Source organism: Trichosurus vulpecula, chromosome 2 (genome assembly GCF_011100635.1).
Source record: "Trichosurus vulpecula isolate mTriVul1 chromosome 2, mTriVul1.pri, whole genome shotgun sequence".
Lineage (NCBI taxonomy): Eukaryota > Metazoa > Chordata > Mammalia > Diprotodontia > Phalangeridae > Trichosurus > Trichosurus vulpecula.
The window spans coordinates 234,312,471-234,337,259 of record NC_050574.1 but is presented as its reverse complement, the minus strand read 5'-3'; the positions used below and the strand labels follow the sequence as shown (position 1 = coordinate 234,337,259).

General features: G+C 37.9%; 1 protein-coding gene across 1 annotated transcript in view; it reads left to right on the top strand.

Moving 5' to 3' along the window:
• Nucleotides 1-24,789, top strand: part of CCDC141 (coiled-coil domain containing 141) — a 294,918-nt gene that overhangs the window by 246,554 nt on the left and 23,575 nt on the right. Inside the window, exons 23-24 of the mRNA XM_036743398.1 lie at nt 12,113-12,972; nt 15,201-15,373. Coding sequence (XP_036599293.1) covers nt 12,113-12,972; nt 15,201-15,373 — 1,033 coding nt within the window. The remainder of the gene's footprint in view (nt 1-12,112; nt 12,973-15,200; nt 15,374-24,789) is intronic.

Sequence of the window (24,789 nt, the reverse complement as noted above, 5' to 3'; positions counted from 1 at the left end):
TTTGGCCAATATCTTCTTCACACTGTGCCCAACCTGCTGATGAGTCTTTTGTTATTATTTAATTCCAAACTCATAAAGCCCATTATACTAAAGGAACTAGATATGGGCTCTATAGGATCATAAATAATAGCTGGATTGGATGATAGATATCATAGACGATAGCTTGAAGAGACTTTAGAAGCTGTCCAGTCCAAGTCCCTCATTTTCTAGATGGAGAAATCAAGGCACAGACACAAAAGTAGCTTGCCCAAGATCACACCAGGAGCAAATGGTTACAAAGGGCTTTGAACCCAGCTCCTCCAGCACCAAATTCTATCTTGTTTCTACTTTACCATGTTGTTTCTCTTTAAGATTAACCTTAGGAGCTAATGGAATATGATCTAGGGACTAGAGATACACCTTTGTTGTTGTTGTTTAATCAATTAGTCATTTCTAACTCTCCATGATGCTATTTGGGGTTTTATTGGCAAAGGTACTGGAATGATTTGCTGCTTCCTTTTCCAGCTTATTTTACAGATGAGGAAACTGAGGCAAACAGGGTTAAGTGACTTGCCCAGGGTCACACAGCTAGTAAGTGTCTGAGGTTGGATTGGTGTTCTCCTTCCCAAAAATGTTTCTTTCCATCTGTCTGATATGGTACATGCCATTTCTTTAGAGCAGAGGTTCTTAACCAGGGTCTGTGAATTTAAAAAAAATATTTTTATAACTATTTCAATATAAATTATTTCCTTTATAATCCTATGCATTTTATTTTTACATTTAAAATATTCTTCTGAGAAGGGATCAACTAGCTTCACCAGACTACCAAAGGGACACAGGAAAGATTAAGAACTCCTTAAAGGAATCTGTACTTTTTCATACAACAATTAAAGACAAATAAAATATAAATGTCTGATAGATATGATTCATTGAACTCACATGAATGTGTAATCATGAGAATGCAGGTATAGTGGATAGAGCATTGGACTTGGACTCAGTAAGACCAGGATTCAAATCCTGCCTCAGATATTTATTAACTCTTTGGCCCTGGACAAATTATTTAAGTTTTCTGGACTCAGTTTCCTCATCTATAAAATGAGAGGATTAGACTTCTAAGGTTCTTCCACTTTTAAACCTATCATCCTATGTTATCTATATCTTTTGCTAGTTTAAAAAGATTATGGAAAGAAGGCTGAACTACTCAACTCCTTTTTGGTTTTCATCTTCTCCATATAGGAAAATATTGTTCAAATTAGAAAGGAATGAGAGTAAAGTCAGTTAAGAGGGAATGATAGCTGAAGATAATTGATGAGAAAAGAAGATGTCTAAACATTTTAATTTAGGGCAAATTTCTTATTCCATATGAATAATATTCTAGGTACCTCACAATATGATCTTGGGGCCATTGGCAATAGTCCTTGAGAAATCATAGCTCTCAAGTAGAGTCATAAGAAAATTATAGATCAGAAATTTTTATCCTTACTTGTTTTAAACAGGCAAATGTAAGGTCTTAGAAGCTAAAGAATGTATTCTATCAATCCCTAAAAAATTGTCTAACAGAATATTTAACAAATAGTTTATAAATCTCAAGAAAAGATAGTGAGGATCATTAGTGAGGAGCTACCAAAGTTCAGAAAGGATACCATATAACAAATTATCTTGATTTTTTATTTGATAGTTTATAGACTAGTGACATAGACATTTTGCATCTTGATTTCAGAAGGCCATTTAACAATATCCTTTACAATGGCCTTCTGGATAAGACAAATGTGATTTGGAGAATTGTACAGTTAAGTGGATTCATACCTGATTGAACAATGTTACACTAAAAGTTGCATGCTATAGGGCCCTAACTTAAATCACATTTTTTAAAAAATCAATATACATAGGTAGCATATTTATCAAATACACAGATGACATGAAACTAGAAAGGACTGCAAATATGAAGAATGATATGTTAGGATTTTTAAAAGATTTTGAGAATTTCAAGAAATTTCAAAGTAAAATTAATGAGATGAAAGCTAAAAGAGATAGGTTGGAGAAAGTAAACAAGTATTTATTAAGTGCCTAGTATATGCTAGACACTGTTCCTAGATAAATGTAAATTCTTAGGTTAAAAAACCCACCAACCAAAGCATATATATAGATAAACATCTCTATGGAGTGTATTGTTTGGAATTCATGTAACAGAGAAAAGTAGGCTTAAGTTGACCTCTATATTGATATAAGTGGCAATATTAGACTGTGTTATTAACAAAGCTATAATAAAGACAAAAATTTTCCTGAGGTAAATTCAGAGAACCCAAGGGAACTAACTGCAGTTAGTACTGTTTCTGCCCCCAATTGTGTGTGTCATGTGACTTGGATCTCCAGGCCCAGTAGGATGGTCTTTTCTGGTCAAAGAGACACATGATGGAAATGGAAACTTTAAAAAAAAAAACTTTTTTTTAAAATTTATTTAACATATTTAGTTTTCAGCATTGATTTTCACAAGAGTTTGGATTACAAATTTTCTCCCCATTTCTACCCTCCCCCCCACTCCAAGATGGCGTATATTCTGGTTGCACTGTTCCCCAGTCAGCGCTCCCCTCTGTCACCCCACTCCCCTCCCATCCCCTTTTCCCTTCCTTTCTTGTAGGGCAAGATAAATTTTTATGCCCCATTGCCTGTGTATCTTATTTTCTTGTTGCATGCAAAAACATTTGTGTTTGTTTTTGAACATCTGTTTTTAAAACTTTGAGTTCCAAATTCTCTCCCCTCTTCCCTTCCCACCCACCCTCCCTAAGAAGTCAAGCAATTCAACATAGGCCACATGTGTATCATTATGTATAATCCTTCCACAATACTCATGTTGTGAAAGACTAACTATATTTTGCTCTTTCCCAACCCATCCCCCTTTATTGAATTTTCTCCCTTGACCCTGTCCCCCTTTGAAAGTGTTTGTTTTTGACTACCTCCACCCCCATCTGCCCTCCCCTCCATCATCCCCCCATTTTTTTATCTTCTTCCCTCTTCTTTCCTGTGGGGTAAGATTCCCAATTGGGTATGTATGGTATTCCCTCCTTAGGCCAAATCTGATGAGAGCAATGTTCACTCATTCCCCCCTCATCCGCCCTCTCCCCTCCTCCCACAGAACGGCTTCCTCTTGACACCTTTATGGGAGATAATCCATCCCATTCTATCTCTCCTTATCTCCCTCTCTCAGTATGTTCCTCTCATCCCTTAATTTGATTTTATTTCTTTTAGATATCTTCCCTTCATCTTCAACTCACCCTGTGTCCACTCTCTCCCTCTCTCCCTCTCTCTCTCTCTCTCTCTCTCTCTCTGTCTCTCTCTCTCTCTCTACATATATATATATATATATATATACACACACATACATACACATTCACCCATATATATACATAAACATATATGTATGCATATTCCCTTCAGCTACCCTAATACTGAGGTCTCATGAATCATATATGTCATCTTTCCATGTAGGAATGTCAACAAAACAGTTCAACTTTAGTAAGTCCCTTACAATTTCTTTTTCTTGTTCTTTTTCTTGATTACCTTTTCATGCCTCTCTTGATTCTTGTGCTTGAAAGTCAGATTTTCTATTCAGTTCTGGTCTTTTCACTGAGATAGCTTGAAAGTCCTCTATTTTATTGAAAATCCATATTTTGCCTTGGAGCATGATACTCAGTTTTGCTGGGTAGGTGATTCTAGGTTTTAATCCTAGCTCCATTGACCTCCGGAATATCGCATTCCAAGCCCTTCGATCTCTTAATGTAGAGGCTGCCAGATCTTGGATTATTCTGATTGGGTTTCCACGATACTCAAATTGTTTCTTTCTGGCTGCTTGCAGTATTTTCTCCTTGATCTGGGAGCTCTGGAATTTGGCAACAATATTCCTGGGAGATTTCTTTTTGGGATCTATTTGAGGAGGCGATCGATGGATTCTTTCAATTTCTATTTTGCCCTGTGGCTCTAGAATATCAGGGCAGTTCTCCTTGATAATTTCTTGAAAGATGATATCTAGGCTCTTTTTTTGATCATGGCTTTCAGGTAGTCCAATAATTTTTAAATTATCTCTCCTGGATCTATTTTCTAGGTCAGTGGTTTTTCCAATGAGATATTTCACACTATCTTCCATTTTTTCATTCCTTTGGTTCTGTTTTATAATATCTTGATTTCTCATAAAATCACCAGCTTCCACTTGCTCCAATCTAATTTTTAAAGTAGTATTTTCTTCAGTGGTCTTTTGGACCTCCTTTTCCATTTGGTTAATTCTGCCTTTCAAGGCATTCTTATCCTCATTGGCTTTTTGGAGCTCTTTTGCCATTTGAGTTAGTCTATTTTTTAAGGTGTTGTTTTCTTCAGTGTATTTTTTGGTATTTTTGGGGGTCTCCTTTAGCAAGTCATTGACTTGTTTTTCATGGTTTTCTCGCATCCTTTTCATTTCTCTTCCCAATTTTTCCTCTACTTCTCTAACTTGCTTTTCCAAATCCTTTTTGAGCTCTTCCATGGCCTGGGACCAGTTCATGTTTTTCTTGGAGGCTGTTGGTGTAGGCTCTTGCACTTTATTGACTTCTTTAGGCTGTATGTTTTGCTCTTCTTTGTCAACAAAGAAAGAATGCAAAGTCTGAGACTGAATCTCGGTGCGTTTTCGCTGCCTGGCCATATTCCCAGCCAACTAACTGGTCCTTTGAGCTTTTCAGTGGGGTATGACTGCTTGTAGACTAGAGAGTTCTATGTTCCACATTTGGGGGGGAGGTGCCAGCTCTGCCACACCAGCACTGCTCCTTCCCCAACCCCCAACCCAGACTGGGCTTAGATCTTCAGCAGGCCATGCACTCCTGCTCTGATCTGCCACTTAATTCCTCCCACCAGGTGTGCCTGGAGCTGGAAGTAACAACAGCTGTAGCTGCCCCACCTCCGCTGCCCCTGGGGCTGGAAGCCAAACCCACGAACTCCTTCTACTCCCGCAGCTTTTCCCACTAACCTTCTCCGCAGTCTTTGGTGTTTGTGGGTTAAGGAGTCTGGTAACTGCTGCAGCTCACTGATTCAGGGCGCTAGGGTCCCCTCCGCCTGGCTTGTGGTCTGGATGGTCCACGCCGTTCAGGCTGGGTTCTGCTCCACTCCGTTCCCAGCTCCCAGCTCCGTGTGGGATAGACCTCACCCAGAGACCATTCAGGCTGTCCTGGGCTGGAGCCCTGCTTCCCTCTGCTGTTTTGTGGGTTCTGCCGTTCTAGAATTGGTTCAGAGCCATTTTTTATAGGTTTTTGGAGGGACTCGGTACGGAGGTCACACTAGTTCCTGCTTACCAGCTGCCATCTTGGCTCCGCCCCCCCCAAAAAACTTTTAAAAAATTTATTTATTATTAGTTTTCAACATTCACTTCCATAAGATTTTGAGTTCTAAATTTTCTCCCCCTCCTTCCCTTCCTCCCTCTCCAAGATGGCTTGCAATCTGATACAGGCTCTACATATACATTCATGTTAAGCATTTTCACATTAGTCATATTGTAAAAAAAAAGGATTAGAACCAGTGAGAGAAACCATGAGAGAGAACAAACAAAAAGAGAGAGAAGAAGTAGTATGCTTTGATCTCCATTCAGACTCCATAGTTGTTTTTCTGGATGTGGATGGCATTTTCCATTATGAGTCTTTTGGAGTTTTCTTAGATCCTTGCATTGCTGAGAAGAGCTAAGTCTATCAAAGTTAGTCATCTCACAATTTTGCTGTTACTGTGTACAATGTTCTGATTCTGCTCGCTTCATTCAGCATTAGCTCATGTAAGTCTTTCCAGGTTTATTGGAAGTCCACCTGCTCATCATTTCTTATGGAACAGTAATATTCCATTACATTCATATGCTACCATGTGTTCAGCCATTCCCCAATTGATGGGCACCCACCACCCAATTTCCAATTCCTGGCCACCACAAAAAGAGCTGCTATAAATATTTTCATACACTTGGGTCCTTTACCCATTTGTATGAGCTCTTTGGGATACAGACCTAGAAGTGGTATTGTTGGATCAAAGGGTATGTGCAGTTTTATAGCTCTTTGGGCAGAATAGTTGGTTCAGTTCACAACTCCACCAACAATGCATTAGTAGAATTGCAAACTTTTGATTCCATTTGCTTGAGACCAAAGGAGAGGTGTGCCCACCAGGATGCTGGTGCTATGGGGCAGTATCCTAGTTGCCCCCACAAGCAATGGCTCTGATTCTTAGACATAAAGTATTCAGAGTAAGGAAGGTAATAGTCCTCTGCCTTTGTCAGACAGCATCTGGAATATTCCATTCACTTCTGGTTGTCACATTTTAAGGGCACACATCAGTGACAAATATCAGTGCATCCTAAGGAAGAGATCCAGGAAGAGCAAATATCTAGAAACCAAGTCGTAAGAAGAGCAGAGAAGGAAGTTACAAATATTTAAAATAAAAATAGGATTTGAGAGCCTGACATGTAGAATTGATGCTAGGTGAAGAGCAGCATACTATAAAGGTTAGAGTGCTCGTCTGGAGGCAGGAAAATCTGAGAAGCATTTTTCCCAGTGCCTATTCAGCTTCTTCCTTTGTTAAATGAAAACAGTAATGCCAATGGTACCTATTCTATTGTTATTGTGAGGCTTGGATAAGATAATGTACGTAAAGTGCTATAAAATAGCAATTATTAATAGTATTCCTCGCAAAGAAGTGAACTGGGTACATATAAATACAGGCAAGATGAGATTCTCTCAGAAATATAGTAGAACCTATTCCCACGTCAGATAGGAGATTGGACTCAAGGTCTGAGTTCCCTCCAACTCGGATTTTATATATGTACATATACAAAAATATATCCATACTGAAAATGTGACTGAAGCCTTCAGGCTTCAGAGATATGGCTGGGCAAATGATCAGATCAGGGTATACCTTCCTATGTCCTACTTTTTGGGGTCTATAGACTCAGAAAGCTAGGATACACTGTTAGATCATTATGAATAGCTACAATGTATAATTCAACCTTAGAAGTTTTCAAAAGTCATCTTTTTGTCCTGAGTTATTTGAATTAAGGGCAGTTAGGTGGCACAGTGGATCAAGTGCCAGGCCTGGAGTCAGGAAGACTCATCTTCCTGAGTTCAAATCTTGCCTCAGACATTTCCTAGCTGTGCAACCCTAGACAAGTCACTTAACCCTTTTGGCCTCATTTTTCTCAGCTGTAAAAAGAGCTGGAGAAGGAAATGGCAAACCACTCCAGTAACTTTGCCAAGAAAACCCCAAATGGGGTCAAGAAGAGATAGACATGATTGAAAACAACTAAACATCCATCTTTTGAATTAATGTTTTCCTTGTAGACACAGATTTGTATTTTTGACTTACAAAAGGAATAATCTTCTTTCATCATACTGTGATCACTGGTGGTGACACCAGTGTAAATAAAGTAGGTGTCAGAGCTCTTACGTTCATTAGGATTCTAGACAGCATTCATTCACTAATCCAAAAGTTTTCTTTTAAACCTTTGTGGTCAGCGCTCAAACACAGCTGAACCATCTTCTGTCCAACTGCTCCTTAGCTCTGGGTGTGCACTCTAGCGAGGTTCTTTCATTCCCTCAAGATGTCTCTGAGTTAGCTTTGGAGGATATTTTGAGGAGTGGTTGTGGCTGAGTATTTCATTATTAGGTACTGCCTCCAAGATAATGATTTTATTCTGAGCGCTCAGGGCAGTGAATCTATTTAGAAATTAGAATTGTCATTTCTAAAATATGTCTCTTCCTTCTTCAGTTCCTTGTGAAGAGACTCTGGCCATATTTTAAAGTGACAGCTAAGTGGATCCTTGGGAAAATGTATTTTCTCCCAGAATTCTTTATGGTGAACACTGAACAAAGTGGTAAAGTATTATATGATGTGTGTTCACAAAGGTTCTTTCAAGAGCCACATGTAATCTAGATGTTCAAGGACTGAGAGCAAACTGAAGCAAAACAGGGGTCAGTCATTTGATAAGATGAGAATGAGGTGGGCCTGCCACAGAGCCCAATCTGATATCTGAAGATTTCCATCATTTCCTCTATAGTGGTGTTTCAAGAGCCTCTGTTGATGTGGCAGAGTGGGTAGCTTTTAAGGAAGAACAGTAAATGCATTAAATCACTTAAAACAGTAATTCATTGCTTAACGGTAGCCAACAAATATTTATTATGTAACTACTATGAGCTAGGCGGGGGCAGCTAGGTGTTACAATAGATAGACTGCTGGGCCTGGAGTCAGGAAGATTTGAGTTCAAATCTGGCCTCAGATACTTATTAGCTGTGTGACCCTGGCCAAGTCACTTAACCCTGTTTACCTCAGTTTCCTCATCTGTAAAATGACCTAGAGAAGGAAATGGCAAAACACTCCATTATCTTTGCCCAGAAAATCCTAAATGGGATTACAAAGATTTGAACACAACTGAAACAACTGAACAACCACGTGTGCTAGGCACTCTGCTGAATTCTGGGGATTCAAAGAAAGGCAAAAAAGCCAACCAAACAAATAATCCAAAATGGCAGAAACTAGTCCCTGATGCTTCAATGAGCTAATAGTCCAACATAGAAGACAACATACCAACAACTATGTACAAATAATATATACAGAATAAACTGGAGGTAATCTCAAAAGGAAGACCCTACGATTAACTTTATTTAACTTTAATGAGTACCTTCAAAGAATGACTACTAATTGTGACTACAAATTTATACTATTTCAAAAATTGTAGAGGTTTTATAGTAAATTAAAATTTATGGAGAGTGGCTGGGTGACATAGTAGACAGAGTGCTGGGCGTGGAGTCAAGAAGACTCATCTACTTGAGCTCAGATCTGGCCTCAGACACTTACTAGCTATGTGGCCTGTAGTAAGTCACAACACCCTATTTGCCTCAGTTCCTCATCTGTAAAATGAGCTGGAGAAGGAAATGGCAAACCACTCCAGCATCTTAGCCAAGAAAACCCCAAATGGAGTCACGAGGAGTCAGACACTACTGAAATGACTCAGCAACAACAAAACCTGTGGTGAAGAGGGTAAGGGCACAGTTTATGAAATCACGTTGCAAATCTACCTTCCTAACAATATTAGTGGCACGTCCAAACAACCAATTATGAGAGGGAGTTATAAAAGAAATGATGAAGTTGTTTGTTTTAGATAGAACCAAATTCTGTATATTAACAAGTATCTAATGATCCAGGTCCCCAAGCTTATCTAGGTTAGGTCCATTTGGGGGGATGACCCCAAAATCAATTATATCTCTTTGTTTATGCAACAACCCAGAATTTACGCCGGAAAAATCTTTGAGAATAGGTGCCATTTCAATCTCCAGAGATGTAATTAAAAGTTTTCTCCCAGGTCCTCAAGCTTATAACATATACATTTAATATAGAACACAGCACACACACACACACACACAAAATTGTAGATATGCAAAAGCCTCAGGAGAAAGCATGAACAATACAGAAAATATATAAAGGACTAACTACAGCCCATATACAATTCATGTAGTTCTGTTCCTTCTCCAAAGGTTTCTACTTTTTTCTACAGAGTCCCAAAGTGCTCCACACCCAGAACTTTCCCATGATGCTGAGACTCCTCCTCAGAAAGGAGCAGAATTTGAAACTCCTAGATAGGCAACACCCTGGCATTCCTACGAGGCCCTCTTTAATCCCACACAGTCCCATATAAACATCCACCTCATGTACTATTCTTAGGGCTTGGACTCCACTCAAAAGGAAATGTCCATGGGCATGTTAAACAGGCAACCTCCCTTCTTCCCACAGGACCCACACCCTGAATAACTCATAATAGCTGAATGCAAAATCTAGATTGCTTGTTTCCTCATTGCAATTCCCTTTCCTTGCTATTGCTTCTCCCAGATGTGAAGGTCACATGCATCTCTTTTCACCAAGAGAGATACACTCAGAAAATACCTCTTTTCTTGATAGAAGAGCAGATCTCCAAACTCTCAAACTTGAGACTTTAGAGAGGGCACTGCTCAGGAGCTCTTCCAGAAAGTGCTAGTTCAGAAACAGTCACTTTCCAGGCCATTTCCCCCTTGGCCCACATGATTTTGACTTTCCCTTTTATGTCTAGGATAGTATCCATGGACAGCAGGTTCTTTCTTAGATGAAAAGAATGGCCTCCCAGCCTTTGGAAGTTGTACCAATCACTGATAGAGCTTCCATATGCTTCTCAAAGTCCCTGATAACACAAAAGAAATAGATCCCACCAGATCCACAGTGCTTCTAGCTATGTCTCTCATTTAAACTATTTAGCGTTCTACAAAAAAAACAGCACCTTGCCCAGTGCCCAAGTAACTCCCATCCTGAACAGGCCATGTAATAGAAAGGGACCTTCCCTATATAGATTGTTTATTTTATCAGTATAGCATAAAGTAAGGAGACCATGTCTGCATTGCGACTTTGAGGCCCAGAATTTAAACTCGATCAGTGAGTGGAGGGAAACTATTTTCTCTCCCTTCGTGCGTGGGTTTATATAATCTATTTCCACCTTTTCTTTAAGGAAGAAAAAAATCCCCATGGCTTAGGACAAAAGGACATTGTTCTGTTTTTAACTCAGTTCTCACACGGAACATTCATTTATTTTAAAAGCATGTTTGAAGTGCATATTGAACCTTTTAGTAGATGCACTGGGATTGCCAGGATTTAGAAGACAAGGTCTCTTTCTCAGAAAAATTTTAGAATCAAGTTGAGGACATAAAACATTCTTACACTTAAGAGACAAATGGTGAAACAAAAGCAAATGCCTGATAATGTAGTACGCAAAGGAAGACTAAAGAAGGGCATGAGACTAATGCACTGTTGGTGGAGTTGTAAACTGATCCAACCATTCTAGAGAACAATTTGGAACTATGCCCAAAGGGTTATCAAACAGTATCTTTTGATCCAGCAATACCCCTACTACGCCTGTATCCAAAAGAGATTTTTTTTAATGGAAAGAGACTTTTTTGTACAAAAAATATTTATAGCAGTTTTTTTTATGGTACCAAAGAATTGGAAACTAAGGGGGTGCCCATTGTTTGGGGAATGACTGAACAAGTTGTGGGACATGAATGTAATGGAATACTAAACAAATGACGAGCGGGTGGATTTCAGAAAAACCTGAAAGACTTAACATGAACTGATGCAAAGTGAAATGAGCAGAACGAGGAGAACATTATACACAGTAATAGCATGAATGACTTAGCTCTTCTCAGCCATACGATGATCAAAGACAATTCCAAAGGACTCATGATGAAAAATGCTATTCATATGCAGAGAAAGAACTGATGGAGTCTAAATGTAGATCAAAAGATACTATTTTTCTTGTGTGTGTGTGTATGTGGTCTGTTTTTTTTCTTTCACAACATGACTAAAAATGGGTTCATGTAGAATTGGACACTTGTTGAGTCAGTTTCAGTCATGTCCAACTCTTCATGACTCCATTTGTGGTTTTCTTGGCAAAGAGACTGGAGTGGTTTGCCACTTCCTTCTCCAGCCCATTTTACAGATGAGGAAACTGAGGCAAACAGGGTTAAGTGACTTGCCCAGAGTCACACAGTTAGTAAGTGTCTGAGGCAGGAATTGAACTCAGGGGGATGAGTCTTCTTGACTCCAGGCCCCTCCCCCATCCACTCTACCACCTAAGCTGCTCTCAAGTCCACTGACCTCCAGCCTAAGTATCTTTCCTCTCTTCCATTTAATGGAATACTTTCACTTGAAAAGACCCTGATGCACTTTGGTTCAAATTAATGTTTCCTTAGCCTGATAATATGGTATGCAAAGGAAGGCCAAAGAAGAATATGAGACTAATAATGCACTGTTGGTGGGGCTGTAAACTGGTCGGACCTTTCTGGAGAACAGTTTGGAACTATGCCCAAAGAGCTAGCAAACTGTGCACACCCTTTGATCCAGCGATACCACTGCTAGGTCTATATCCCTATATGGAGGGAAGATTTAAACAGTTGAAGAAATTTCTTATTTTGAAGGCTTTTCCTAATGAGACTTTAACATTTCTTCAAGCTTTTAGCTTTCTCAAGCTACTCTTTCTCTTGCAATTGAATTTTGTTCTAGCTGGTTTGCATCTGGGGGAAAAGGTTCATGAAAAATCTGTGGTTTTATTTGTCTCTTTTTTCTGAAGGAACAAGAGCCAATGGCAGCTATTCCAATTCACAGAAGAGCAGGGGAGGACCAGTTTTTCCAGGAAGAATCATCTTCTGCCAAAGAGGATTCCCCACAGGCTCTGCTCCTCTCGGAAGAAGGGCCCTCAGGGGATGAATCTGATTGTGCCTCCCCAGATGATATCTCCTTGCCTCCACTTCCTGGGAGCCCTGAATCAAACCTCTTGCAATCTGAAGTGGAGTTTGAGGAGCTGCCCATGCAGAACCCTCAGAGCCTGCACATCAGCTCCTACAACTTACAGATGAAGATCGATGCCAGTGATCCACAAGCAACCTACAAACCTGGTCCTTCAGCACCTGCTGCTTTTGTCTCCAATAGCTGGAGGGAAGAAGCTCCAAGTCTAAATGAGAGGCCTTTACCTCTCTCCCCAGGACACTGCCCCAAGGTCAAAGATGATACCCCTTTAACTCCCCTGGAATCCCTGGAAACGAGCACCACCTTCAGAAAAATCCATGCTGAACCTCCAGAGAGCATGATGAGTAAAGTGCATGAAACATGTTTGCAACAATGCCATCAAGTTCACAAAAGCATGCTCGAAACCCAAGAACAATTGCATGATAATAACTTTACTAAAACCCAAGATAGGCTGCATGCTAACCCTGATGCATTCCCAGGTCTCCTGTTTCAGTCAGATACCAGCAGAAGCTCCCAGGTCACCCGAGAAGAGATTAAGAGTACATCAGGAAAGAACAGCCGGGTCAGCCTAGCTGGTCAGGCTCCTAACTTCTCCAGGCTCCTGTCTAATGTCACAGTCATGGAAGGTTCTCCAGTGACTTTGGAAGTCGAAGTAACAGGATTTCCAGAGCCTACATTGACCTGGTGGGTAGCTTATAATGAAAAACAGTGAATCAAAGTGAATTACAAGTCACTGAAAACAGTAGTTCTGTGGGCACTAGCGAGGGTTTAGAATGATTTAATGACTATCCCTCTCCTGCACACTTCTGCATGGTACAAGCTCACACCCAATCCCAAACATGCTCTTTCAAATAACAGCACTGCTAACAAGTTTCTTGAGAGAGGGGGGCAGGGCAGGGAAGTCTCCTCATACAAAATAATCAAGAAGCATTAAAAGGCAGCTTTTTTCCTTTTTTCTTATTTTTTTCTGCATAATATTCCATCCTTCTAAGTGTTATGTTTTGACTAATTCTCTCCCATAATCTGACACCTGTCTACTTCTACAAACATGGGAAAGCCTTGGTTTAACATCTGCTATTTAAGGAGAAAAAAAATGTAAACTTGAAGGCTTTTTTTTCTTCCTTTCTCTTCATTTCTCTTCTTTTCCCCTTCTGTTCAACACATTACACATGCTGCATAACCTTTGTTATATTTTGTTTTTTATTTTGTTTTTCCATTATTAGTATTCCTTAAAATAAGTTTCTCCCATGTGAAAGGTAGATTATAAAAGTGTTTCACAATTGATCCAGGTGATGGATTTTTAAAAATGTGAAAAATAATGATGAAATCGGTACATGAGAACAGAAGTGTCAAATTCATGGTCCCAAAGCCACCTACAAAACTCAGGAGTACAGGCAGAATCAGATTAAAACAAAATCAGGAAATGTTTAACTAAATAAAAATACTATACAATATAAATAATGTTAATTTGTGGATTTCTAAATCAATATGCTGTCCTTAGGGATCTGTTGCTATTTAAATCTGACACCATTGCTAGAGGATTTCAATATGGAGTTCTCAATATTTTTAACATTTGTAAAGAAAATGAAGACTGAAAGTATGGGTCTTTGAAACTCTATTATTATTTGCAATAGTACCTTCTTTCCTCAGTTATGAAGGTTATGACTTTCTCAAAAGATAAAATGCTTATGAATATTTGAAAAATTTTAGACTTCAACCAGACTTCCATAATGATTGAAGGCAAAGAATCCATGATAATTCTGCAGGCTTTGCAGAGAGCATGTTTTTGTTTATGTTTTTATTTATTTATAAACTGTGAACTAACCTAAGTAGAATGCTATTTACTTATTATAATGTTAGCATAGTCTGAATTTTAATGAAAGATTTCTACATACTAGGTGTGTTAGTGCAAAGGTACTTGGAGTCTGGGCATAGTTACCAGTCTCTTAAAACATGTGTGAGAAAATGTCTGTTCTGCAGAATATTAAAGCAAAGGGTACCTACATGAGTAGTATTACCTTTTGTTTTTTAAATAGATATACCTATGTCCTTGATTAAACAGGAATTTGATTTTGATGAATGGGGGAAACATTTATATTTAATTTTCACTTTTATTAAATATTAGTTTAATCCAAAAATGTTGTTTGAGTTTTTACTTGTTACCCCCATGAAAATTATTAATTTGGATAATACATATTTCTAAAGGTCTCAACACTGCTGGGGAAATCATCTTTGCCACTAAAATCTGAAAACAAGGTCATTAAATTAACAACTGATTGAATTGAAGGAATCATGAATTTTAAAAATGGGCGAACTCGAAATTGACAGCTAACAACAGAATGAAATAGCTGTTCATATATGGCTCACTTTGTGAAAACTCAATATGCAAAAATTTGAGTTTTTAAATACATAGATTAGAGAATGCTTCGTTGCTTAATAGAAGAATAAGGAATTCCTCATGTATGTATGTACATGTATATAACAGTAACTCCTTTAACAGGAGTTAGCCCCTTTGCCCACATAAAACATGAAGTTACTCACAAAATGTGTCTTTGCTCACAACTTTTGGCAGCTACACTAGTGCAGACGTTTTATTTCTATATTTACTGTAGCTAATCAATGAATAAAATTGTCAACTGATATTACCAACTAGTAATTTATATAACTACCTCTGGAAGATGACATTTTTTAATGTGGAATTTATGATAATACAGCCAAGCTTAATTAGTAGATACCTATATTTATTGATTAAAAACTGAGTTGGGGTTTGGAGTCATAAAGTTGGGTCTATTATTAAGGAATTATTATAGAAGTCACATATATAATTGTATAGGGTGTTACAACTTGGAAAATTTTGTTGATTAAAAAAAAACAACCTGATTCTGACTTGACAAACTGACTCTCTGCTTCAGGTACAAGAAGGGCCAGAGATTGACAGCAGATGGTCACTTAAAGGTTTTACACAAGGAGACAAAGCACACAGTGTTCATTCAGAAGGTGTGTGAGACAGATGCGGGCCTCTATGTTGCTCGGGCCCAAAACACTAGTGGCACTCTCTCTTCCAGTGCCATCCTCTACGTGACAGGTAACATCGGGCCACCAATCATGAGAATAGACTGGATAACGCTGTGTGTCATCTATATTAGCGTTTCACTAATGTATTGGCTACTCACATAGTAACTAGAATATTGACCCCACTGGATGCCATTGTCACAAGCTGAAAGGACAATAAATCTGTATTCCTCTGCTTCACCTCCCCCACCAAGGGCCCCCATTTGCTTCTCCTCCTTCACTTTGGTCATATTACTTGTTTGGTTAATGCCACTGCTACATGAGATGATTTATTTTTTCTTTGTTGTTTTCAATGTTTATTTGACGAACTTGGTAAATTATTTGCAACAAATAGAGATATATTTTGTGCTCTAGAAAGAAATGTCTTCAATGTAATAAAGTCAAATTATATCATGTTTATTACCTCCTAGAGGAACTTTAGTGCATACAGGTGGAAAACTCAGATCAACATATGGATGTGTGTGAAGTTTGAAATCCAATTTATTTTTATCACTTATTTATTGTGTACAATTATCAACATCTCTTTTTAGGGTACAGCACCAGATAGCGGTAGTCCATGTCATTTTCATTGTCACACTAATGTCGATGCTTTTTCTTGATCTCAGTTTATCAAAATATCTTTTATTTGTTTTTAACATGGGTTGTGTTACTTAATAATCTAAAGGTTATTGCAAACAGATTGCAAATTCCTCTTACTGTGTTTGATCTGACTTTCATGGGACATAAGCATCTAGCAGGTGTATAGGTATCCCACAAAATTAAAATATGGTTTAGAGCTTAAGTTAGCACTACAAGATGAAACACAAGCTGTTCTAGCAATGAAAGGACCAAGGACGCAGCACAAAGCCATAGTTTCCTGTATCTTGTCTCTGTTGCTAATCAACTTCTACAGCATTTGGGAAGACAGTTAGCCTCCTAATGTCTCAGCTTCTCATCTGTAAAATGGGTCTCACTATCTACCTCTCAGGGGAGCTGAGAAATTTCATTTAGTGCTTTATAAGGATTTTGGGAAATAAAAGGCAGTGTGTCCATGCTAGAGATAATTATGGCATTTGTGAAATTTTTGTGGTTATGAAATCTACTGTTATATTTATCTGTGTTTTGTCTACCATATCTCTGACCAGACCTCTCATTTTAAATGTCCTAGTTATTCTGACATATTTAATTCAAGAGAAAGATACTTTATGTGCAGTATGGTAGAGTAAAAAGTGTATTGACTCTGAAGTTGGAAATCCTGGGTTCAAATCTAGCCCCTGATGCACACTACCTACCTATATAATCTTTGGCACCTTCCCTGGGCTTCATTTCCTCATCTGTAAAATTAGATGGATTGGACTAGATATTCTCTGAGGTCCCCTCTAGCTCTAAATCTGCCAGTCTATGTAGGACTCCAGACAATTCCCACTAAAAAGGACCAATGATATTTCCAAAATTGGAGCTTAAATGCATGATTTTTTTTACATCCTAACTCTCAATCCTTTTCAAAGAGACACAATCTTTAATTTTTTAAGTTTTTATTATTTTTTAACTTAAATACAAAAAAGACAAAAAAGAACATTTCCATGTACACAGAACAATATAAAAAGAGGATTCTCTGCTTTTCTGTGTTTTCTTCTATGTTTTCTTTTGTTCTCCACTGTGTACTTTTTATTTTTATTTTTTTCTCCCTCCCTAGCCCACCCTACCTTAGAGAAGGCTACCGTTCGACACAAATATGTACCTATTTGTAAAACCATATCATACGTACTTCTATTTATCAGTTCTTTCTCTGGATACGGACAGCATCTTTATAGGTCTTTGAAGTTGATTTGAGTATTTATTATGCTCAAAATGATGTAGTCATTCAAAATTGTTCTTAGAACAGTATTACTCTTGGTTCTGCTCATTTCCTTCTTCATTGTCTCGTGCACATCTTCCCATGCTTCTCTGAAATTGAAATAAAGTCTTAAGGAAAAATTCATGGGGGTTCACAGAGCATGTGGTAGGGAAAAAAAAAGTCATGAGCTCAGAAAATGTCCATCCTTTTCTTATAAAAAATCATGAAGACTTTTCTTGATCTTTTTGAAGAATCATCAATTCAGAAAAAAAGGAGTATCTTACTGGTTTCATTTTTTAAAAGATCAGATAAATATTATAAGCATAATCTTATGTCAAAGAAAAAATCTTTAATTAAAAGAATAATTCATTATAAATTTTGACAAAGACAAAAAAATGAATTGTGTCACTGAGGGACTATAAGTAATTAAATATTTAAATAATAATATATTCAACTTGTCATTAAAAAGTTCCTGTGTTTCATCCAAAGGTCTGGCACATGAAACAGAATAAAAATGATTTCTTGACTTCTAGAAATGGTTTCTTCCTTCCTTTAAGTTTTATACAGAAATTTGGCAAAACACAGTAGAAACCCACGGACAGCATCCTACGGAATGTTTATTGTCTCAGTGGTGCCATTCTTTGCCCCAATTTCAGGTCTGCACACAGGTTTCTGAGGAAGCTAAAGCCTGAAGCAAAGAATTCTTAGCACATGCATGCACTGTACTTAGATTTCCATTTCTCTTTCTCCAGGGACTTGTTTAACAAAGTCCTTTTTCCTTAAACACCAATTTTAAGAAATGAAAACAAAAGTTTTATTTCCATAAGCATGTTCAAATTTCACAAATCTTTGATTTTATGCCAAAGAGTAATTATAGGTCAGTATTTTTTTCTGCTAAGGGAAGAAATCAGGTTAAAAGTTGAACAAACCATCACTTTTGGCAAATAAAGTATAGTCTGAAGCACAATTCATTAATTTGCTACTGGATCCATTAGTTCATATTTAATATTTAGTTATTACATAAATATACACCCAGAGACTTAGAAATGCAGAGATGGCATATGTATTAGCCAAACTTTTTGATTAAAAATATTATATAATTTTTTAAGATTCAGTTGCAACATAAACCTAGAGATTGAAATAGCTAGCGTTTATAAAGCAATTTAATGTTTGCAAAGCACTTTATAAATACTATTTGATCAAATATCACTTGATTGTCACAACAGCCCTGGGGTTAGGTATTACTATAATCTTCTTTTTACAGATTTGCCAACTAAAGCAAGTAACAGTAAAATGACTTGCCCAAGGTCACACAGCCAGCAAACGTCTGAGGCCAGATTTGAACCTAGTCCCTCCCCTCCCCCACATCAGTTCCAGTGCTCTGTCCACTACACCACCTAACTTCTTCTAGTTTAAGTACTAATTAATCTGAGAAAGATATTAATAGGAAAACAGGAAAGATAAACTGACAAATCTCACAGTGAACCTTTAATTTAAATTCTAATCCCAAAAGCTAAGTGTTATTTTTGTTTTAGTAGCTCTCTGTGCCTTGATTAAAGGTTTTTCTGCATTAAAGTTTAGACTTAATTTAAGTCAGGCTCAAATCAAGCAAAAACGTCCTAAGAGTTAGAGCTAAAGTAGAATGGGATGCCTCAAGACTCTCCCACACCTTTTCTGGGGTAGTTCAAGCAAAAACTCGCTGACTACTTGTTACTTATGCTATAGAGGGGACTCCTGTGTGGACTGGATGAGGTGGCCTCTGAGGCTCTTTTCTGAAGTTTGATAACTAGGCTTGACTCCCTGGAATAAAATGCAAGTCTCATAAGAGAAGTTGTATTGTAGCTAGAGCCCTGGATTTGGTCTCAGAGTACTGGATTCAAACTCCAGATCTACTAGCCGCTACCTATGTGACCTCGAACACATTATTTATCCTCTGTGGGTTTCGTGGTCTTCATCTGTAAAAATTGAGGTGATTTGACCTAGATGATATCTGATCTGGCTTTAATTCCTCTGATTCCATCATAGTTTCATTTAATAATTGTCATAAATAGTCCATAATCATGACTCGGACTCAAATTGTTGGTTTAAAATGTTGGTTAAAAGAAAAAAACTACCTTGTGTGTTGGAGACATGAACAAGAAGAGTCATTGGTTTGCTAATTGTTCTTTCCTGTAGTCATTAGGCAACAACTGAGTCTTAGATTAAAGTTTTTATGAAATACATACATAGAATACATAAGAGAGGCAAGAGGTGTCAGGGTTCTCTACCATACATACACATATTGAGTGCAAGATAGGAAGATTTCCACAGCAGCCGTTAGAGTTGCTGTATTTGGGTAAAAGTCTCCATGCCATCCTAGAGGTGTGCAGTCTGTAGCACACAATTACTACTATGATCATAGCCCTCTTACACACACACACACACACACACACACACACACACAATATTTACATTTGTACAATTAGGTCAAAATAAAAATTAAGGGAAGCTTAGAAGGGAAAAGGGGGAAGAAATGATGTTTCAGGGTATATTTGTGGTCTAAAGGAAAGGATATAAGGTTGGAAGTCAGAAGATCTGGGTTCAAATTGTTCCTCTCCTTTGGACAAGTTGTTCCTCCTTGGACTTTAATTTCTTCATCCATAAAATAAGGAGGTTGGGAATTGGTTCATCTCTAAAAAATCTTTCATTTCTCTGTTTTGTGATAAAACAGAAAAGCAAAAGAATGTACATCTTTATGTGGAAGGGGCAGGGGACACTTCAACTTGCTTAGAGGGGAATATTTTTAGGCTGCTGGTATGTAGTAGGGTTTTTAAAAGTTTGTTTAATACTAAATGAACTACTCTTAAACTCTTAGCTGACAACCAAGGCAACTGCCCTGATTCATAAAATGATTACAGTTCTAACCTCAATCCTTTTTGCTAAGTGGTAAGGTAGTAAAACTATTGTATTCCTTTACACAAAGCTCCCCCAACACACACACACACAAGATCAGGCTTTCAGGAACAGACACTCTATATATTCCATTTTGCCAAATTGCTAAAGCTAGGTTCCCAGAAATATAGCAAAGGTGCCCAGAGAAGACTCTCTTGGAAATTTACCTATGCCCATGTGCTCTACTCCTGATGACCAGGACCAAATGGCTGCTCCAGACAAAATGTTTTGTTTTATTTTGTTTTTTAGTTCTCTACAGAGATAGCTACACATTAGATACTAACATCTATTTAGAGAGTTCAAACATTCTGGATTCACTCAAACCATTAAAAAAAAACTATATTGCAAGCATGCTTTGCTGTGATATAAAATGTTAGAACTTGGATTATTTGAATTCCAAATCAGGGAAGAAAAGGTGGTAACATTCTGTTCAGTTTTCTGCTTTTTTTTTACTCATGAGCAGTCTTTCTTAGAAAATTGTCATCTGTGCTTTTTTCATATTTCTGTCATGTGCACAGTCAGTATTTTCAACCTTGCAGTACCAAATAAGTGAGTTGAAACAAAACAGATTATCTCCCAATGTGCTTTGGGATGGTTCCTGCCAATGCAAAGGGAGGACAACCTGTTTCCCATTTGTAATCAGCCGAGTGCATAGCCACACCAGACAGCCTCCAGATTTACATTCACTAAGTGAAACAGTGTCCTGCCTAATTCAATAACAATTCATCTTCTCTGCTTTCATCACATGAGATGAGATTGGAATTTAATCAGTTATATGTTAATCCAACCTGAAAAAACAAAACAAAAGATGCAAAGCTGCTAATTTGGCCCTTTCCCAACTCTCTGCATGCTGGGGTTGCATGCTCTGGTCCATGTTCAAAGAGCATCTACGGAGCAAAATAGCTTGGCTAATAAAGGCTCATGACACAAACCTGGCCATGTGGTATTGTGGCTATGGGGTCTCGTAACCTTGGTTCACATTCTGCCTCTGACTGTCCTTTGTGACCTTGGGCAAATCACTTAACATCTCTGGGCCTCAGTTTCCTCATCTATAAAATGAGAGGATTGGAATAGATGGCCTCTGAAGTCTTGGCCTGATCAAGATCTACAACCCTCTGTCTGATACATGTATGGAAAATATCTGATGGGTAAAAAATCAGAAAGATGAAAATATGAGTCAGCTTCCCCATGTCTCTAGCCCATACTGTTTGATAAAGTCAAGATACTTGGTTTATTTTTTTCTCTCCTTTTCCTTTCCGTTGAAATAATTGACATTTTTTATCCTTGCTAATATAAAAAAAGATTTAGAATTTTTTTCTTATTACTTTAGGTCAAGTGAGCTAATATTTGTCAAGTACTCTACAAACCTGAAAGTATATTTAAATGTGAGTTATGATTTTTACTACATCAGAGAAGCATTAAACAAATTATTTAACACAATGAAGTATTAGATCTTAATATTCTTTACTTTTTCAACCCTTTCATCTATCATAACAATATTTTGAAGTTTTTCCAAACTTTTATGACAGAAAAGGTAAAAAATTAGTATTTGATGAAAGTTAGAGGAAAATAGTTACCTAGAAATCAGGTTTTTTCTCCTTATTTGAGATTACCATTGTCATTACCCAGCAAAAGATGATCTTTGGGAGATCATATATCCATTAATATCCAGTTCAGTACAACAACATTTAGTGAATTGGAAAGTAAGAAGAGTTATTGAATGTGACTTGAAGGAGGAAAACAGTGACCTGGGGAAGGCAGGGAAGAGTTGGGTTTGATGGTACCTAAAGTCCTCCCAGCTCTAATTCTATGATCCTTTTATCTTTATTGCTTCCTTTTCTTTCACCCCTCATATCTAGCCAATTGCCAAATCCTGTCGCTGCCTTCAGGAAATCTCTTGCATCCATTCCTTTCCCTCCACTAACATCACCGATCACTGTAGTTTAGACCTCGTCACATTTTGCCTGATCTATTTTTTAGTGCTCCAAATTGTTCTTCCTGTGCTCAGTCTCTTCATCCCCTCCCTTCCCCCACTCCTAATCCATCCTTCACACCGCTGCCAAAATAATCTTCCTAAATCACCTGTCTAACCATGTCATGCCAACATTTAAAAAAAAAAGCTTCAGGAGATCTATTGCCTCTTGAACAAAATTAGCCTTCCAGATCTGACTCTAACTTACCTTTCCAACCTTCGTGAATTAATTCTTGCAGTGATTATTAGATAAATCTTCCCTCCTTGTATATTACTTTGGAACAATCAAAACATACCCAAACTAGATTATTCCCTATGGCTGGCAGGACATCTCTTGCCCCTGTGCGCGTCATTCCTATGCCTTGGATTCTTTTTCATCTCCTCTCTACCTTTCACAAACCCTGAGATGCTGCTTCCTATACGTAGCCTTTCCTGGTCTCTGTTAACTGAAAGAGTCCTCTTCCCTCCTCAGTTTTTTAAAACATTTTATTTAGACTGTTTGGCCTCATTGCACTCAGTCATGTGTTCTCACTCACTCCCACACCATCATCACCCTACCTCAGTAAAGGACCATGTCAGTTAAAAAAAAACTATATCCCCAGAGCCAGGGACAATGCCTTACATATACTTTCAGATATTCAAATGGATCTGTAATCTCAATGATATTGGTATTGCCTCTTTGATAAAGATTATCTGCCATCCTATATCTCTCCACCCTGACATTTTCATCCATGTCCCCCATAAGTGTGCCACCAATGTGCTAGTGGCCTTCCACTGAAGGACACTAGTAGAACATATGGGTTAGCCAGTGATGACTTGCCCTCTCCACATGACCAACTTATCTGTTATTACCTATGAATTTCCTGAAATAAATTCTTGGGTTTTTTTACCCTGATTTCCTGCTCATAATATGGTCATGTGAATTACCAATATCCTTAGTTTTACCCTCATTTTCAATTATTCAGAGACCATCATGTTCTATGATGAAGTATGTAACACCAGCAGAAAAATATTGCTATACATATTTTTTAAAAAGGACCTCTATTTCAGAAAGAAGCAGGGAATCATTAAAAGCAGTCTACAACTTGCCAAATTCTGCCTCATACAAAGTAGGTGCTTAATAAATGTTTGTTGAATAGATAGTGAGAAGTTGGGGTGAAGATTAGGCTATATTAAATAGCTTATGTGAGGTGGCTTCCATATTTTCAATGAACAACAAGAGAATCCAAATGAGAGTTGGTAAAGAAGACTGGTTACTTAGATCGAGGGAAGTTTCAGGGAGTCCTTAGGCTTTCTCTTGCAGCTAGGTTCCTGTGATGGATAACCCTGTTTTGAGAATAAATACATGTAAGAGTAAAACACAACAAAGAAAGGGATCTTTTTTATAGAGTTGTTGTTATTCAGTCATGTCTGACTCTTCATTACCCCATTTGGGGTTTTCTTTGCAAAGACACGGGAGTGGTTTGCCATTCTCTTCTCCAGCTCATTTAACAGAAGAGGAAACTGAGGCAAAAAGGGTTAAGTGACTTGCCCAGGGTAACACAAGTAGGAAGTGTATGAGGACAGATTTGAACTCAGGAAAATGAGTCTTCCTTAATCCAGGCCTGGCACTCTGTCTATTGTGTCACCTAGCTGCCTTTTAATAGAGTGCTTATAGCAAATATGGGCACTTGCTACTGAATCATCATAATCACCAGAATACCAAAGGAAAATTAAACATTATAGCAAGCATAAGATTCTCTAAAAGAAATCTTGCTTAAATAATGAAATAATTTTAGGGAAAAAATAAAGTCCTCTTGTGTTTCCAAAGTATAATCCAAGGAGGGACAATTTATCAAACGGTACTTTGCTGCCCTGGAAGAATTAATTTACCTCCCATTGGTGAACACTTTCCTTCCAGCTAGTACTCTGCTCATGTTGCTAATATTATTTCTGTGATTACTTGGGAAAACTCTGAGGCCAAAATAACTCTGGCTTATTCAACTTTAGAGAAATACTTGGTCTTGCAAAGTTAAATATCCTGGTCTGTTTTTTAATTAAAAGATAAAATATGAGCAGGCACTTTGGCACCTACATTTTCTTTATCCATGTCTGTGTCAATGAAATTAACAGCACCTGTACTTTAAATTAAACATGCTTTCTTCCATTTCATTATATGCATTCTCAGCTGTCAATTTTGGTAACTTGCTATCACCGTTCACTTACTAAATATAAGGCTGGTATTTAACCTTTATGCAGGATTAAAACACAAGAAAACTGAAGCGCCAGCCTATGCTTGTACTGAATTTGCCTTCACCAAAAAGCTTTTTAATAGATGTCTTCAGTGGGGCCGTGGAGAAGGTCCTTTCCTGGACTTTAAATTGGGTTGACAAGTAGAACCATCAAAAGTCATACTCATTCTCACAGCTGAACAAGTTGAAGAAAGTAAAAGGAAGGAGAATTTGTGCATTTGGAGCTCAGCGATTCATGGAAATTCCTTTTGGAATATGTGATCTACATAGCGCAGACTTCATCGAATGTTGGCATGAGGTTTGCCTGCTAAGGAAAGTCCAAAGAATACTCCTCTAGGCAAGACCTTTTCCTGCCGTAGGATGCTGTGCCCAGAACCTTTGGTGTACAAAAGCCCCAGTGAGCTGTAGGAAAAGTTTCATCTGACCCAGAAATATAGAATTAAGTAGTTTTGGATGACACCTAAAATACTGGAATTTGG